Source organism: Amia ocellicauda, chromosome 8 (genome assembly GCF_036373705.1).
Source record: "Amia ocellicauda isolate fAmiCal2 chromosome 8, fAmiCal2.hap1, whole genome shotgun sequence".
NCBI classification, from domain to species: Eukaryota; Metazoa; Chordata; class Actinopteri; order Amiiformes; family Amiidae; genus Amia; species Amia ocellicauda.
The window spans coordinates 26,955,529-26,972,096 of record NC_089857.1 but is presented as its reverse complement, the minus strand read 5'-3'; the positions used below and the strand labels follow the sequence as shown (position 1 = coordinate 26,972,096).

General features: G+C 38.6%; 1 protein-coding gene across 4 annotated transcripts in view; it reads right to left on the bottom strand.

Moving 5' to 3' along the window:
• Positions 1-4,393: 4,393 nt before the first annotated feature.
• The window catches only part of tnksa (tankyrase, TRF1-interacting ankyrin-related ADP-ribose polymerase a), a 165,244-nt gene continuing 153,069 nt past the window's right edge, over positions 4,394-16,568 (bottom strand). For all 4 annotated transcript variants that reach the window (XM_066710859.1, XM_066710860.1, XM_066710862.1 and 1 more), the window contains 7 exons: positions 14,007-14,127; positions 12,297-12,394; positions 11,581-11,655; positions 10,913-11,018; positions 8,409-8,595; positions 7,149-7,305; positions 4,394-6,779 (listed from right to left, as the gene is read on the bottom strand). In XM_066710859.1, the coding sequence (XP_066566956.1) occupies positions 6,693-6,779; positions 7,149-7,305; positions 8,409-8,595; positions 10,913-11,018; positions 11,581-11,655; positions 12,297-12,394; positions 14,007-14,127 (831 nt within the window). In that variant the 3' untranslated portion in view covers positions 4,394-6,692. The remainder of the gene's footprint in view (positions 6,780-7,148; positions 7,306-8,408; positions 8,596-10,912; positions 11,019-11,580; positions 11,656-12,296; positions 12,395-14,006; positions 14,128-16,568) is intronic.

Here is a 16,568-nt window from a genome sequence, read left to right as displayed (position 1 = left end):
CTTCTTTCTAAATTAGCTTATTCATTAATGAAAGAAGAAGCAGAAGGTCTGTTTGGACCTTTAGGACTCGCCATACACTCTGAGCAGGGACCTCTCATTTTAATCTACACAACACATACTCAGAAAGCCACAGAACAATTGTAATCCTGAATCTTCTGAATTTGAATGTAAAACAGCTTTGTGACTTAAAGCCAGTCATACATGCCTTGGCCAGGGGAAGTGAAGGGCCTGCAGTATAGAGAGAACTCTAACCTCGGTGTGTGTGCAGGGCCAGGATGTGGTCGTTACAGCAGCGATCTGGAGTCAGACATCAGAGGAACTGCAGATGATCCACAGCACAGCAGGGCCTAGTTGAGCCTGACACCTGTGTATGGAGCACCAGCGCCCCTTGTGGGAGAGAGAGGGAAAACCCAACAGCAAAGAAAACAAACTGGTGTCGGAGAGCCCTGAAGCAGCTAGTTTTATAGGCCACCCTTATGCGATCAATTAATAAAGATTTGAAAAGTGTTCATTCTAATCAGTTAGGCAGGTGTTATGGGAAATTCAGTATTATAGACACCATTTGCAACAAATACCTGAAAAACTGTAAACAATCAAACACAAAGAGTCGCTTTCATTCTTAGTCGATGAGGGGTACATTTACACTTTCATCTTCAAAACCTGGTGATTTCAGGTGGCCCATAGAACGAACAGGATTGGCGCCTCCAGGTTATCCACAGGGATTCTGGAAGGATCACATTTGGTGCACGGCCGTTGTACATGACACCTGTGTGGTTAATTGGCTTTGTGTGCTTAACCAAATACCAGGCATCACAGGGGGGACTGAGCAGCTAGTTATGAAGCAAACCGCATCAACACTACAATAAAAGGCCTTAACATTTCTCAGTGTAACAGTGGGTGGTTAAGTCAGGGAGCATTGTCCATTGCATCCACATTTCAAAGCTTTCTACAAGATATTCAATACGAAGGTGGGCAGGTACATCTGCATACATTTAATCAAACTACATTTCCCTTCCGGTACAGTTTAGTTTGTGCATTTTATTATGAATAGGAAAGGAACCGAAAATGTGAACTTCAATTTTGAAATGACATTTTTGGCAACCATATACTGTGCTATAAACCAGTTTGGTTTTTCACTATAGAATTTGTATGATTGATTTTATATGTATATTCCGAAGAACTACTAATAACAATCATAATGTTATATTACTGTTGTTGTTCATATGCCACAGTACTTGTTAAAAGTAATAATAAATCATAATCATCATAAATAGGCACTAACTGGCATAAAGACAAAGCTACAGAGCTACACAATTTTCCTTCAGGCATTATTTGGAAAAGGTTATTAATAACAGGAAAACAAAGAAACAAAAAAAATATATGGCCTAAATATATGTTGACTATGTCGTATACTTTTTTCCATGTTCAAAAGCACAAACTTAGGAAGTTAATGCATTTTACAAGAGAGAGAGAGAGAGAGAGAGAGAGAGAGAGAGAGAGAGAGAGAAAAGGTCTGCAAATCTTCCACTCAATATTGAACTTTCTGTGGATTAACTTCACTTGTGACTCATACTACAGTGTACAATGTGCTATGCTTGATGAATGTTAATGAGTTTCCTGAAGTAAACATTACACATTAAGTTGCGGCACATGCTCTATTACTCATCCCTTTTAATTCAAGGTCTGACGTATTAAAGGCACCAGAACACAGTCCATATCATAACACAGGTGATATGAGGGGAATCGGTGACTGGTTCTTGGCTAAATTTCAAACAGTGGTTCTTTGATTCTATGCAAAGTACACGTGTTGCTTTCGGCTTCAGAAACTGACCAGTCCATCTGGTTTAATAACTCGGGGATTTGCAAGAACGTCATTTACGTCATCCTGGAAAAGGCCACAGCGAATTTGACATCATCAGTGAATCAACACAGCTGTTGCCATTAAATAATTCACCAAGAAGTGCTCATTTTCTGTTGCTTTGGCACTGATGTGTGCGATACCCGTTGGTGATGAAAGTGGATGTAAACATGTTGGAGGCAGCCCTTCTGTAATACTTGAGGAAAAACATTTCTAGGCTTCTAAAATCATAATTCTCATTTCTTGTTGCACTTCATTAGAGCACATTTCATCATCTGTTTCTATCACTTATCTTCAAAAGACTTAAATTACATTTGTACACATCAGTAGGAATTTTCACAGAGAATATGTACACTGTATGTCAAAAACAAGGCCTAACAATTTAACTAATACATATACTTTCAGTCTCCGGATACATATAAAAAGTAACTAAAGAAAAGGACACAAGGCTCAACTTCTACACCAGAAGCTAGACTACATTAACACATACTGAATTTGTTCCCGACTGCAATCACAACACACTTTCCCCAGACAGCAAATTTCCAAACCATTCATGAGATCCAGTTTCTTCAGCTACTCACCCACTCCTCTGCACTTTGCTGGCCGTTGTATGTCAGTGTAATCCTGCTATCAGTGTCCTGGCTTGCAGTAATGAATAAATTAGCTCCAGAAGTTCTGCGTCTAAATGAGTACAGTAAAAGTACAGTAAACTGGGGAGCCTACAAAAAAACACATTCTTCTGAACAAATGTCTTTCTGAGTGGATCTGAGAATCACAGACGTTTTTAATGATGTCATTTCTTTAGTTATAGATCTTTTTATAGGCTTCATTTACAAGTGCACACAAAACTATTAATTCTACTTATAAGACATACATGGTGGTTAATTACACCTCCTAGTCACGCTTTCTTTTTACATAAAAAAGTGGTACAAATTTATGATGCATGTCACTGGAAAATAAAAAACTGAAATGTCAAGCAACAGAAAAATGTCAAAGCTATCATTCTACTACAAACTGGGTGACTGTAGGAATGAATTCTCTAAGGTGAAACACTGACACGGAGAAAGCCGAAATCTCAGGAAAACAAATAATAAATTCTGTATTAACAAAAAGGAATTCTCATGCATGTCTTTCTTTAGAGAATGAAATACAAATATCATGAACCATACTGTGATAATTACTAATAGTCCTATTGGCAGTGTTCCTTTCCTGCACGGCAATTGGACACTCTGAATCCTGGTGACCCCTACTGGCGGTCCGATGACAGTGCTGTACAGCTCAGTGCTGAAGTGCATTGAAGAATTCTAAATAAACCGGCAGGTCTCACAGCAAGGAACCAACACCCATCAAAACACCACGGCTGCAGCAAGAAGGAATCTAACACATCCACTAGTGGATTTCAAATGGATGAAGAGCCCTGCAAGTCTGGGGTTCCTCATAGTTTGTGATGTCATCCCTCTTCATTACAATGGCACTGAAAGACTAATTTATTTCAGTTTATATTACTAATTTAGTTTGTTAATCTGATCCTCTTTGACGGTAATTTGAGGGAGTTTCCAATTTGTTCACTTGCCCAGGATCCAGCACCCTTTGTTAGTATAATCTAATCCAATATCAGATTGCTTTCCCAGGCTTCCTTGAGTCATGAACAAGCCAAGATGTTGACATAAAAAAGGAAGACATCTTATGGGAGAAATGTGGAAAATTAAACAGATTGTGCACAATATATAAAGCTGGCCGCCTCATCACTTCCTCACTCTCAGATTTTAAAACAAATTGTTCAAATCAACTCGACTCAATGCTTCAACTTGCCTGTAAGTTGTCTTCATCACTCCTTTGCAAGTCTGTCTGCTGCAAAAGGTCAGGCTGTCGACTTCTCAAACTATACAGCCCATAGCAGCACCAGCAGAGGTAGGGCTCACAGACAGCACTATAGAGCCAAACCTATTCTCTGAAACTCTCAGACCCCCTTCAGTAAAAACATTAATCATTTCAGCTGTAAAACTATTTCCTCCAATTGCTTAGACCTTGGAACTTGGTTTAATACTACAAATACCGCACTGTGCTGTGCCCCTTCCCTTCAGGTTCACAATAATAAAAAGGAGAGATTGCACAGAAGAGATTGCCATCTCCCTGTGCACAAATTAAAGCTAACGGTTCTTGCAGTCATTATGTCTTATTGCTTGTAAGTAGGTTGTCGTGTATGGCATTGTACAGGAAATTACTAAGAATTGCTGCGAGGCATCAGCACATCCTAGGAAATGACAGTAAGTGGTGGCAAAGCACCACCTGAATACTGACCAGTTTGTCCCTCAGCACAGTCCACCTTTAAGTCTAAAATGGAAACTTAGGAGGTTGTCTACACTCATCAAAAGTACTTTTTATTACTTTGCATTAATTGCGGTCTCTGAGAGGCTTCAGATATTTGATTAGCTAGGTTTAATCTAACATGTCTTGCTCAACAACAACAACAAAAAAACATACATTGGAAAGAAAATGAGAAACTTTAACAAAAAATAAGTCCATGACAAACAGTGCAGTGCCATGTGTATTTTATTAAGACTGCTTTACAAGGTTGAGGAGTGTTAAAGTAGTCTTCAGATCCCTATTATTTTTTCTCTTTTCTTCCAGGGTTAATAGTCAATGCATGACTTCTGTTCAGTCATTAAAAAAATTGTTGCAATCACAATCAGGCTGCTAAAGGAGAGCCGAGTGTTCCCGGGACTGATTACATGGAGAGGGGTCCACTGGAGAAGCTGGGATTGAGTGGAGAAATACTGTCTTCTGCGTGTCCTTCAGACAGGGGTGAAATTAGGGAAGGTGGGGGACGGAGGGAGGGGGGGAAGCAACAGCTTTGACTCCGTTTAATGCCTGCCTGAAATGCAAGCTCATAGAGGGCAGGAAAAGGACATCTTACAGACTGACAACAACAGAGGAGAGGAGAAACGCCGAGCGATGTAACTATGCTTGGATCCTTCGGTGTATGGAACGAAGATTTGACGTGCATCTACTTCCTGCAGGCACCTTTTCTCAGACTTTCTAAAACTGCTTCTTCACCCTCCCTGTTCATTTGTGTATTGTTTTTTTTTCCATGATGATGATTTATTTTTTCAGTCAAAGACAGTACCTAACACATCCTAATTAGTCCTAGTGCAAGGCAAAGCCATCTATGTCTGAAGAAGCAAGTCAGGGATGTCAAAGAATAAGTCTCCAGGGTTACATATGGTTTTAGAAGGCTGTTCCAGTGTTAAAAGTGTTGAACACCACAGAGAGATTGAGTTTTAAAAATGAATAACAACAAACAACAAAAAAAAAAAAAAAAAAAAAAAACAAGGAAAACAAACAAAACAAAAACACAAAACTAAATGAATAATTCTGGCAAGCCGACGTTGAGAGAGGCACATCTTCCTACAAGTACGTTTATTCAAAACTAAAATAAACAAATAAATTGAAAACAGACCAGCTCACCCGGAAGATGAGGCAGACCCCTTTGCAAAAAGAAAAGGTTCAAAATCAAAACCGACTTCATTTACAGTACTAATAAAACCCAAACCTTATCAGTAAACAACATCAAAAGCGTAACAGGGCACTGTCATTTAAACAACCTGTACAGTAATGAACATTTTGCTTTGTTTTTTTAATAACATGACATTATTTTGATTCTTACAATAACTCAAATCTTTCCTCTTTAAAAGTGCAAATCCTTTAAAACTCTGAACTCTGTGGATAAGACAATGGCATTGCAGTTCTCGATGTGTTCTAGGCATCTTTCCTTGTGCAAAGAAATAAACAAAATAAATTGTCAAGAGTACTCGAGCTCATTTTCAGTTTTCCATTGAATTCAACTCATTTTCACCTCTCTACCCACTGCGGAATCTGCTTCTGTAAGTTAACATTCTTAGGAATTAAACTAAAAAGTATAATGTTACCCTTAAATGTAAGTTGATATCAAGGCCTTTGCACTCATCAGTAAAAAAGTAAAAAATGATAAGTTAGGGTCTCTGTGAGGCAAACTGTGAGAAATGGTCGGTATCAGGAGAGTATGCGATCTAAAAACTAGATTTAAAAAAAGAAATTATAAAAAATTAGAGCTAAATAAATTAAAATGCAAATGCCATTATTTATGGGCTTAAAAAAAGGAAACTGAAGAAAAAAAAGTGATGTAGTGGTAAAAGCTACAAGAACGTCAGGTCATCCAATCAGACTAGCTGCTCCCCAGAAACCAGGAGCTACTAGCCCTTCACCCCTGACCACAGTCTCCTAGTGTCACCGCAGACACTTCTTTAGTGTGAAGAAACAGCAGGTTTTAATTGTTTTGGTCCAAGCCCTTGTTTTCTGACTGCTAAGCAGGCTCCCTAGTAGTATTTCCAACTAACCAAACAGAACAACCAAAAACAAACTAACAAAAAAAAAAAAAAGACCAAAGGCTTATTTCTTGTTTTTGCCAGTTTTGTTCCTAAATATTGAAGACGCCTGCTGTTGGAGCTGTTTTTATTCTTCTGAAAAACACAACCAAAAAAAAAAAGACACTGCTGGAGGGGAGAGGTTGGGCCTGAAAATGAGCTGGAGTGAATTTTTGTAAAGGCAACCTTTGTAAACACTTTCTCGAAAAGGAAATGGTGGCAGTTTACAACCCAAAAGTCTCATCTTCGGTGAAAAAAACGACGACAAAAAATAAAAATAAAATAAAACTTTCACCAAAGATAATCACTAGCTTATCTGCAAGCTCCCAGAATGTATATGAAGCTTAGTAACAGTCTCTAGATCTGCAGTACTGGATCACAGCCCCACGGTGGTGCCAAAGCCTCTCAGCCTAGGGTTCGGCGTGTGAAGACTAGGACTTCTGCTCAGCGCCTGCTGGAGTCTGGGGGGTGCTCTCTGGCTTCAGGATCTGGTATGTGATGAGGTATTCTGGATAAGCCTGTTAACACAAGAGAGGAGGCAGGGTCTGGTGAGCAGAGCAGGAAGACTAGAGCACGGCTTGATAAATGCAGCTGCCAGTGTGTCTGTATCTGGGCATAGTGGTACTATTTCTAGGGTTGATTCTAAAGGACTGCTTTCTAACAATACATACAAAATCAATTTGCTGCAAACTTGAGGTTAGAGACAATGTAATTCAACTGAATAGATTTAAATTGAAACAATCCTAGAGATCCTGTGAATTTCCACCCCCTTCAACTGCTTTTGTCTCTTCGAAAAGCAATTCTGCACTGAGCTTCGGCCCACATAGACTCAATCAAACCGAAGTACTGTATTGTTTTGAATGCTGTGGAGGTTGTGCAGCTCTTACCTGTTCACCTCTGTAGATGACATACTCTGCGTACGCCAGGCCGTTCACACTCGGCCGGCCGATGACGGAGTGATGCCCGGGTGGAGCGTGGGCCATTTTCATGGCGCTGAACTGCAGGAAAGACTTGCCCAGGGTCACTCTGCAGAACAGCATTTGTCTGAAACGAAGGCAGGAAAATCATGAGGGAAGGGGAGAGTCCCGGCAACCTGTACTAGGGACAATCCAGTCCAAGTCTATTTCACCTCTGACACACGCTGGAGCAAAACTATCCAATAACTTCCCAAACTCACAGTGTTTGCAAGTGTGGAGTAACATCCAGCAACAGAGTGTGTCAGAAAACATTGCAATGCCAGGGAACAAGGCTGAATGGATTTGTATTCATCTAATGCCACCTCCAATTCAACCTTTAGAATAACTGGTACTCCCCTCCCCCCCATCCTTTCACACACACACACACACACACACACACACACACTTTCATTCAGAGCGATCTCTAAGAGAAACCCGAGTACCACAGAGCTGAGGAGAATAACATTGTGGTGATAAACGTCTCTGCTTTTTTAGCGAGGGGAAAATAAAAGCGGTATGAATTATGGATACCATCAATGAAACAACACCTGCAGCGTGCCAGGGTGGAAATTGATTGAATTCACCAATTTCATTACAGGGGCCAGTCTGAGAATGTATTCAAATTCAATGTATAAGACGTGGCCAAAATAACTAAGTCACTTAAGTAGGTGAGTGAGTCAGAGGTTTTCTTGTCCAGCCTCAGAAAAGGGAGGTTTCCTGGCTTCAATGAAAGTATAATCATTCTATGTTCCCTACAGTGAAGATTAGGAATAGTCATTCAGTGACTATCCTAAGCCAAAGTCCCTCTAGCAATTCTGATCTATTTCTGTCAGTTAGTGCTCTTAAGAAAAAAGTATGGATTGAGCAAATTGTAACAGAACTAAATGTTTGCATTTATAAGGATTTTAAAGACATGAAATATCTTCTTAGTCCTTGGAGATTTGGTTCAGATTAAGAATTTTGTATTATTCTTATTTATTTATCAGCAAAGTTTATTTGATACAAAGATGGAGGAAATTAATTTTGAGAAGCTAAATACATTACTTTTAATGAGTCATGGATGGGGTCAGAACTTCCCACTGTGGTTTTGAACTCTGTATAGGAGGATGTACATTTTGAGATATGTGGGGCTCAGCATCCACACGTGTTACCCAGGAGTCCAGGCAAAAGGAACAGGTGGGAGGAACTTACCTGTGACAAATGTAACAGGATCGGTCCTTGTGTGTGGGACAGCCCGTTCCTCCTCCGATCCCATATACATACTGGTTACTTTTAGAGGAGTTCTCGGCGAAATAGATCCCTGCACCAAACATCCCCCCGATGTAAGCATGCCTCTCATCAAAGCCTTTGTGTATAATTGCATTGATGAATGGAGACCCTGAAAGTAAGATAGAAGGGAAACCTAGTGTCATATTTGCTGCAATAAATAACACTATATAACAAAAAAAAAATATATATATATATATATATATATATATATATATTAGTTGTTTTACATTCTACATCTACAAAGCAAAGTCTTGCTTTAATTGTAACCTGGAAAAGGGCTACCAAAGTTGGAATGATGCAAGGACCCGAATGTAAAATGAGAATAAAAAAGGCAATAGAGCCTATTGCTAAAATTAAGCAAGTTGTAACTCTTTCTTTATTGCTGACATGCCTTCCAACTACTGTTTCATGATAAAGTCGCAATACACTGCTTGATGAAAGTTTGTGCGAAATTTGCTAGCTACTTGTAGTATGAATGATTAATAAGCGTGTCTCAACATTTCTCTCCCAAGCTTTCATTTCAACACCAAACCTGTCTCGTTCTATTCCGACGGAGGGAGACACTTGAGCTGTTCCCTGTTATTTCTTGCTTATTGCATTTCCTGTTATGTGGAAACTATGCCCCTCACTGCCGTGCGCAGAGGCTGTCGGATTACATTTTAAAATTCCACAATAATAAAGTGCCTCTCCAACTAACGGAGCCGAGTAGTGTATCCATGGGGACACTGGTTTAACAGTTCAATGATGTTATAGACCTAGTCACAACGTTACCTCCTCTTTCTGAACTCCGAGTACTTCATTCCAAAGTGCTTTTTTTCTTCTTCTTGGAAATTAAGTTAGAAGGCGAAATAACAACTGAAGCAGAAACAGCAACACGGAATCACTCGAAGCACATCTCTACTTCTTCGTGTATCATTATGTTGCAACTGGCAAGGGAGATAAACTAGGAGTCTGCTCCGGCCCAGTCAATTCCCCTGAGGTTATTCCAAAGTACATTATCTTATGAACCTCACATGCTGATCTCCTTTTGCATGGAAATGCTGCTGATAGGAGTTGTGAGGCGGGCAGGGGGGGTTAACTCTCCTCTGATACTTGCCTCTGGAGGCCTTGAGACCTATTCAGACTCCAAATGCACCCAAAATGAGTTTTATGGTCTAGACTCTGAGGATATTAATCCACACTGCACAGGTATAACACAGGCTGCAGGTCTAGTCTTTATGAATTTGCTTACATATTGCATGTTTAATTAGCGCCCGTGGAAAATACTTCAAGAAACCACATCATAGGACTGAGTGTGTAAAAAAAAAAAAAAACACAGATGTATGCTGTCTTTGCCCTGGACAGGATCTGCAAAGTCTTTGGAAGCATCATCTGATGGAAATGGCTTTCCCTAGGCTCCAATGCTACCTTGCCATGCATTGAACAAGTAATTTCTGAAGCTACTTTTTGCTGGAATTGTATATTAGCCTGGCGAACGTGTGCAGAGGCAATGGGGAATAATGAGGACTGCCTAAAATAAATTATGCAGGTAGAGAGAAATTATATAACAGGAGCATGCAGATGTATCCTTTCATCTGTGTATACCCAAGACTAAAAGTCTTTATGTCGAAATTCCAGTGCTCCTGTAGTACTAAAGAGATAAAGGCCATAAGCATTTTACTAGAATAATGACCACCTGTGGCTTTCTGCTAAGTGAATTCCACTTTTTAAGACAGACCGAATCATTACAATACACAAAACAAATAGAAGGTCAAGTCAAATTACATTCCCTTTATTCTTTTTAGTTATTCTATCAGTATGGAAATAATATTAAAATTATTTCACTTCAAGGTTCTGTTTTATGTGAGAAACAAATGCCATGTTTAGTCCAAATGTATTAAAAAAGGTGATTGCTATAGGAATGTTTTCTAGTAAATAAACTGTTTGTGCACTGTGGTAAAATCTAGACTGCTATATGCACAGAGAGATTCAACCTAAAATTATAATTTGTAACAAGCACAGCAAAAATTAAAGCCACTGTTCTAACAAGGGTTTCCAAATGCAATTATCTGTCACAAAACACCTGGTTTGTTTCTTCATGCAAATAACAGATAAATACAAGCAAACCACTTTCTAAATATATGCGCAATTTGGGATGGGTATGGTTTGATTTTATTGAAATACATATTGAACTTTACAGAGCTTAACAGAGTTTGGTTATCGATGCACAGAATGCCACTTTTTTCTAAAGGTAACCAGAAATTAGTTTGTAAAAAATGTGAGCAAAACAGATGAACTGATTTAAAAAAAGAAAAAAAAAAAAGAATACATAGATAAAGGAGTCTTAGATTTCCTTCTAAACAGACTGATGCATTCCATAGTACATTGTGCACATGAATTTAGCAACATTTTGTAAAGAGGCAACATCTATACCTATATTTGCTTACCATGAAATAGCATGCGCTCGTTATGGTGATTGTGATTCTCGTCGGCGATCTCTTTCTGTCGGTGTGTGTAGCGCTCCCTCAACTTCTTATTCACCACTTTCTGGATCTGGAAAACAAAGCAAGCAACATTTTCTCTCTATTTACTTTTTAAACCCTTTCTTCCAATGATTGTCAATTGGTGACTGATCTGAAACCCAAGTGCTATTAAAACATTGTCTTCTAGTTCTATTTTTGCTATGAGTTTGTCTTCACCCTACAAATGCTCCCAGTTCCCACTTGTATAGAACAGGGTGAACACACACACTGCTTCCTGTCTGAATTGAGTTTCTGAATAAAGTACAGCCTATTGGTTTGTACACTAAGACTTGGAACATGCATATTTACAAGCATAAGACAATTCACAGAATGCAGATATGATTTGAGAAGCCTTGACATAGTGGTAAATACAGCAGTGACAATGCCACACACAAAAGGAAGCTGACACAAAGGTCCATATCCTCTGTATGAGCTGGGCATTGTGCATCATTTATTGGTTGCCACTGACGTTCATGCCATGTATCTTGGGCACAGAAGAACAGTATTTTGAACAGGGAAATAACCTTACGAGAACACAATTCATGTCCGAGTGCTGCAGTTTAAACTGTTGTGTATTCACTGGGTTTGCTCACCTTTAGGATGTTGTACCTGCTGAAGACACCACCTGCATTCCCTCCATCTCTGTGCTCCCGTATCGTGCTCTGCAACTGTAACAGGAAAGTGCTGTCAGCACACCGACCATTCCCACTGCACTGAGATTCATACTTGGGTTGGGATCTTAGAAAATGTAACTTTCAGGTTTACATTTCTCATTTTATCTCCAACACAAGGCTACCCACAATTAATCAAATCAATCAATAACTTACAATTTGTTCTACCTTATTATTGTTACAAAATCAAAGAGAATAATTTAAACAGCATACGGGGACTTTCATATTAGCACCCTAACACAACTTATTTTGTTGAAAAACAGGTATAAACTTGTGCTGGTAAAGGTTTCATGCAAACGGCCCAGAGAGAATATGGTGTTTCACTAAATTTACGATACTGGCCAAATTCATTCTTTTATAAAGCAATAAAGTCCTTAAAGTATTTTGCTTGACCTTTCATGTAATATGTAATAAAACACATCTTTTTAAAGTGAGCGGCTTTCCTTATGCCCTCAAAACAACTTCAGCCTTATTAGAAAAAAAAATGTCATTTACTGTTATTGCGATTTAACGCAGGGTGCTTTATTTATTCTGAGTCGATGGCAGGTTTTGAATTAGGGAGGGTACAAGTTTGAAAGCTTTTGAAAGGTGAGCACCATCAATGACAGGCCAGTAATAAACAGGTGAAAAGCTCAGACCTCCTCTTCCACGGACTGGAACTCCTTGTCATCCGGTGCCAGGTCGATGAGCACAGTCCCCTGACTGGCACAGTGAAATGTCAGATACGGGTTTGCACCTGCAGTAGCCATGACAACAGTACGTTAGGTCCTGCATTACAACGATGCCAATCCCATCTACTAAAGGTTATGACAAGCCACAGTTCAGCCAAAAAACTTTGCATGAAAAATAAACGCATTTTGTAAGGGAATTCTCCACCCAATTCCTTTCACATTTGCTTTTCACCTGAAGGATGCACTATAAACCCCCATTAAAGCCCACGAAGGTGTGTTCTGCTCTTGCTGAACAATTTGTTAAATGATGTCTTGCAATTTCAGCTTGGTTTATGGTTAAGGTTAGATCAAGACATCAGTGTAAAGCTATGTGCATGCGTTCATTGTATTAGTGATCCCCCAGTTATTTTAATCATGCAAGAATGCCAACATAAATGAAATTGTATGCTGCTGACTGTAAAGCTATTTCATACATTCCATTGGTTGCCAGTCCCAAAAGATCACATTAGCAGGGATGGCAAAATATACAAACTGGGTAAATGGTTTCAGCATAACTTAATTCAAAACACTTAAATTTCACTAATATAATATGCTTTGGCAGACCTAAAGGACAAAATCAGTTGTTATTTTTATTGGCAGTCCAGCTGGGATACTAAAGGATCCAATAGCTAACTGAAGGAGCCTGTTGCATTCAAAATCAGGTAGGAAGTGACATGGGAAATGAGAAAGGCAATTTTTGTAAATTTAAAATGCATTAGATATCAATAGGACGGGTTTACTGTAAGTTATAGAACTGTCCATCAGCAGACCAAATTAAAGTATTTATTCCTCTCCCTTTCATGTGTTGGATATTTACTTTTGTGTACAAATTCCCCAAAGTGTAAATTATACATTAGATAAAAACATACGGTTAAACTCCTTTCCACCTCACCATAATTGGTCAGGAAAGCATGAAGGCATTATCTGGTTGATATGTGCGAGCGCAAGGCGTAGATCACGTTGCACAGGGGAGAAACAGATGTTCCGTGCAGTAAACAATCACAGAGGCCCTCACTGTGTGTACACCCGGCACCCCACCCTATTTATTGTTAGAACAGGCAGCCTCAAAATGGCTTGTCAATTACCCTGTGGGCTTGTTACAGATGAAGACCCTTATGGTGTGGGGACATTCTGCGAGATGTAATTACAGTTTGTATTTTCATTTCTTCCTCAGAGTGCAGTTTTTAACAACTCTCCAATAAAGCGAAACCGCTAGACAATACAATTAAAGTCTGTTGTGCTATGTGGCACATCATTCTAATGGGGGGCAGACTGTCTACCAGTTCTTATTGCACACAAACCATTTGTCAACATATGATCAATTAGCACTGACAAAAAACTAAAACAAAATGCAATTTTAAATGAATACGTTGAAACATTTGGCTTGTTCACAATTGCAGATGGGGAAGAAAATAATGGGTAGAAGATTGTGAGAAGAATATAGGCCAGCCGGTTAGATATAATGATAGGGTATGATTTGGAATTTATTTTTTCAGAAAAAAAAAAGTATCAAGGCACTATTTTTAAATATATTAACATTTCTAAATGTATATTCTACAAATACCTAATTTTAATACCAAGGAAAGTATGCACTCTTGAGACGTATATTCTCCCTTCTTCAACAGCTTCCTGGCTTACCTTGCTGCCCTCCTAAAAGCCTCTCTATGCCTTTGATTAGCTTGTGACGATGTCCATAGGCATTAATGCCAATTTCCTTCAGCTCCTCGTGGCCCATGTCTGCCAACACATCCAATGTAATCTGAAATGGTGCAAAACGGAACAAGAGATTAGTGTGGGAACAGGAAGATGATAATGTGTTCTATATATTTAAAGCCTACGGAAAATAAGAATTAAATGGAACATATAAATAGGCCCAGAAACAAACACACAGTTATTATAATTCACACCACATTCGATAAGAGGCAGCGCAGCATTTTAAAGAACATTTAGAAACAATCTAAAAATAATAGTTGGTTTAATGGAAATCCTGCTTCCCCCAACACACACGCACACGTACACGCACACACACTGTTGCATAGATGGATCTGTTTGTACTTTTTGTATCTCAGAGAAGGTTTTACTTTCTTATGTCTATTTATTCTAACTGCTTTGTGCACCACTTGAAAGCATTTGCTCCACAATCGAAATGCTGATCCACACAAAGGCATCGGCCTAAGTTATGAGTGGTTGTAGCAATCTTCATATTCGAGCAACTTTATAAATAACAAATACAATATTTTGATGTGAGAATTCTAAAATATTAATCTATAAATAAAAGCTTAAACCAAAAAATATACATGTATCACACTACATTAACTATATGCACACCTTTAAGGCATTTGAAATTGTTTGATGATTAGAAAAGAATGAAAGGTAGCACATTACTGAAACACTTCTGAAACTATTTTCTGCATAAACCTATATCATGGCTTATCGGAATAAGCTGGCGACTGGACAAACAATAACTGCCATACATTACATGAACATGAAAATGGATGTACTGCACTAATATTCATCCTGCACAGTCTGTGCAAAATTAAAAGCAATATGTAGTGGTCAAGATCATTCGTACATTAAATCAAGATGATAACTATAAGTATTTTACAAAAACAAAAAAAACAAAAATAACACAAAATAAGTTTTCACTGGGTACAAGTAAAAAGCCTTGTACACACAAAGGCCCTATATCAAGTACAGTGTTTGTAATTTGTGGCAGGTTGCAGTTTGGGTTTAATCAGGGCCTAAATTCGTTTCACAGCACCAAGATGAAAAAAAACGGAAAACCAATTTTCAGCACTCGTAAGCAGACAGATCCATTTGTATTTTCCTATAGCACATTCCATCATGAAGGATTACAAAGTGCTTTACAGGAACAAGACTCACTTCCTCCCCCACTGAAGTGCAGCACCCTCTGGGGTGGGGGGTGGTAGCCATTCTGCTCCAGCAGCTCAGCTTTACAGGAGATAAGGTGGAGATATGAGAAATGACTTAGCCAATTAACTACAAGGGGGAATTAGGTAGGCCAATTTAAGAAAACCTTTTTTCAGGAACAACAGGATAAGTACCCCTGCTCTTAAGGAAAATGTGGTTATGTTCCCATCAGTTATGCAAAGGTTTCCACTCTATGAAGACATAACAGTCCAATTAAATTTTCAATGGAGGCATCTGCTGTTCTTATTTGGGACGTATTTTAGAAACAATTGTGCATGTGCATTTTGGTGCAGATTGCGTTTGTTTTCTTGCACACCTTGCCTTAGACTAAATTGATTTCTTTCTTGTGTAAGAATACTAACTGTGTTTTTGTATGGAATTAGTCTTAGGGTTTAAATCACAGACCTGCCCAGGAATTTGAATTTGTTGGTGCTGGACATAGGGAGGACCTGGGGACACTTGATCATTTGAGTTTCTCACGTCATGCAGTACTACCTGGCATACCAAAATAACATTCTTTGCTCTAAGGTCTTCAGCTTAAATATGACCAAATGTACAGAGGCAAAGGAATTAAATACTGATACTCTTGTGCATGCATGATATGTGGTTTTGCAGTTAAAATAAATAAATAAATAAAAAAGCACAAATTGTTTTATTTTGCACAGTCAGTGCAGGAAGATGAATACGTTTGTATTTTACTTTATGCACAAAAAAAAATGCTTTAAAACATTTATTTTTACAGAGCGAAAAAAAAAAAAAAAATCACAACTTAAAAGCTGGCAGATAAAACTGAAACGTATGGTGTAATTATTACTCATGGGAACTTGGCCTGCCGACACAGATAAATTCCACAGCCCCTTCAAGTACTAACCATTGTAAATTGCTACAAATTAGGCGAGTTTCGCTGCTAATGCACAAAATATCAGAGAGCCAATGCATAATTTACACAAAAGGACACAATAAAAAGGATGAAGTGAAACCTTGTGAACTAATAAAATACCTGTTCTGTGCACCAGGTACTGGAACCAATAAAATATAAGAAACATATGTGGGCATTTCATAATTTTACATAAGCTGTTTAGTGATCTAACCCGACTACTTCACAAAGCATGTGCAACAAACTAAATAAATTAAGAATAGTTTCTACACATTGTTGGGTGTTGTTAGTGCTGGGTTTGACCAGGGTTGTCATATCCTGTCCTCAGGGGCTCGTAAAATATTCTGGTTTTCATTCCACCTCAGTCTTTTAATTAGTTTGTACTAATTTAC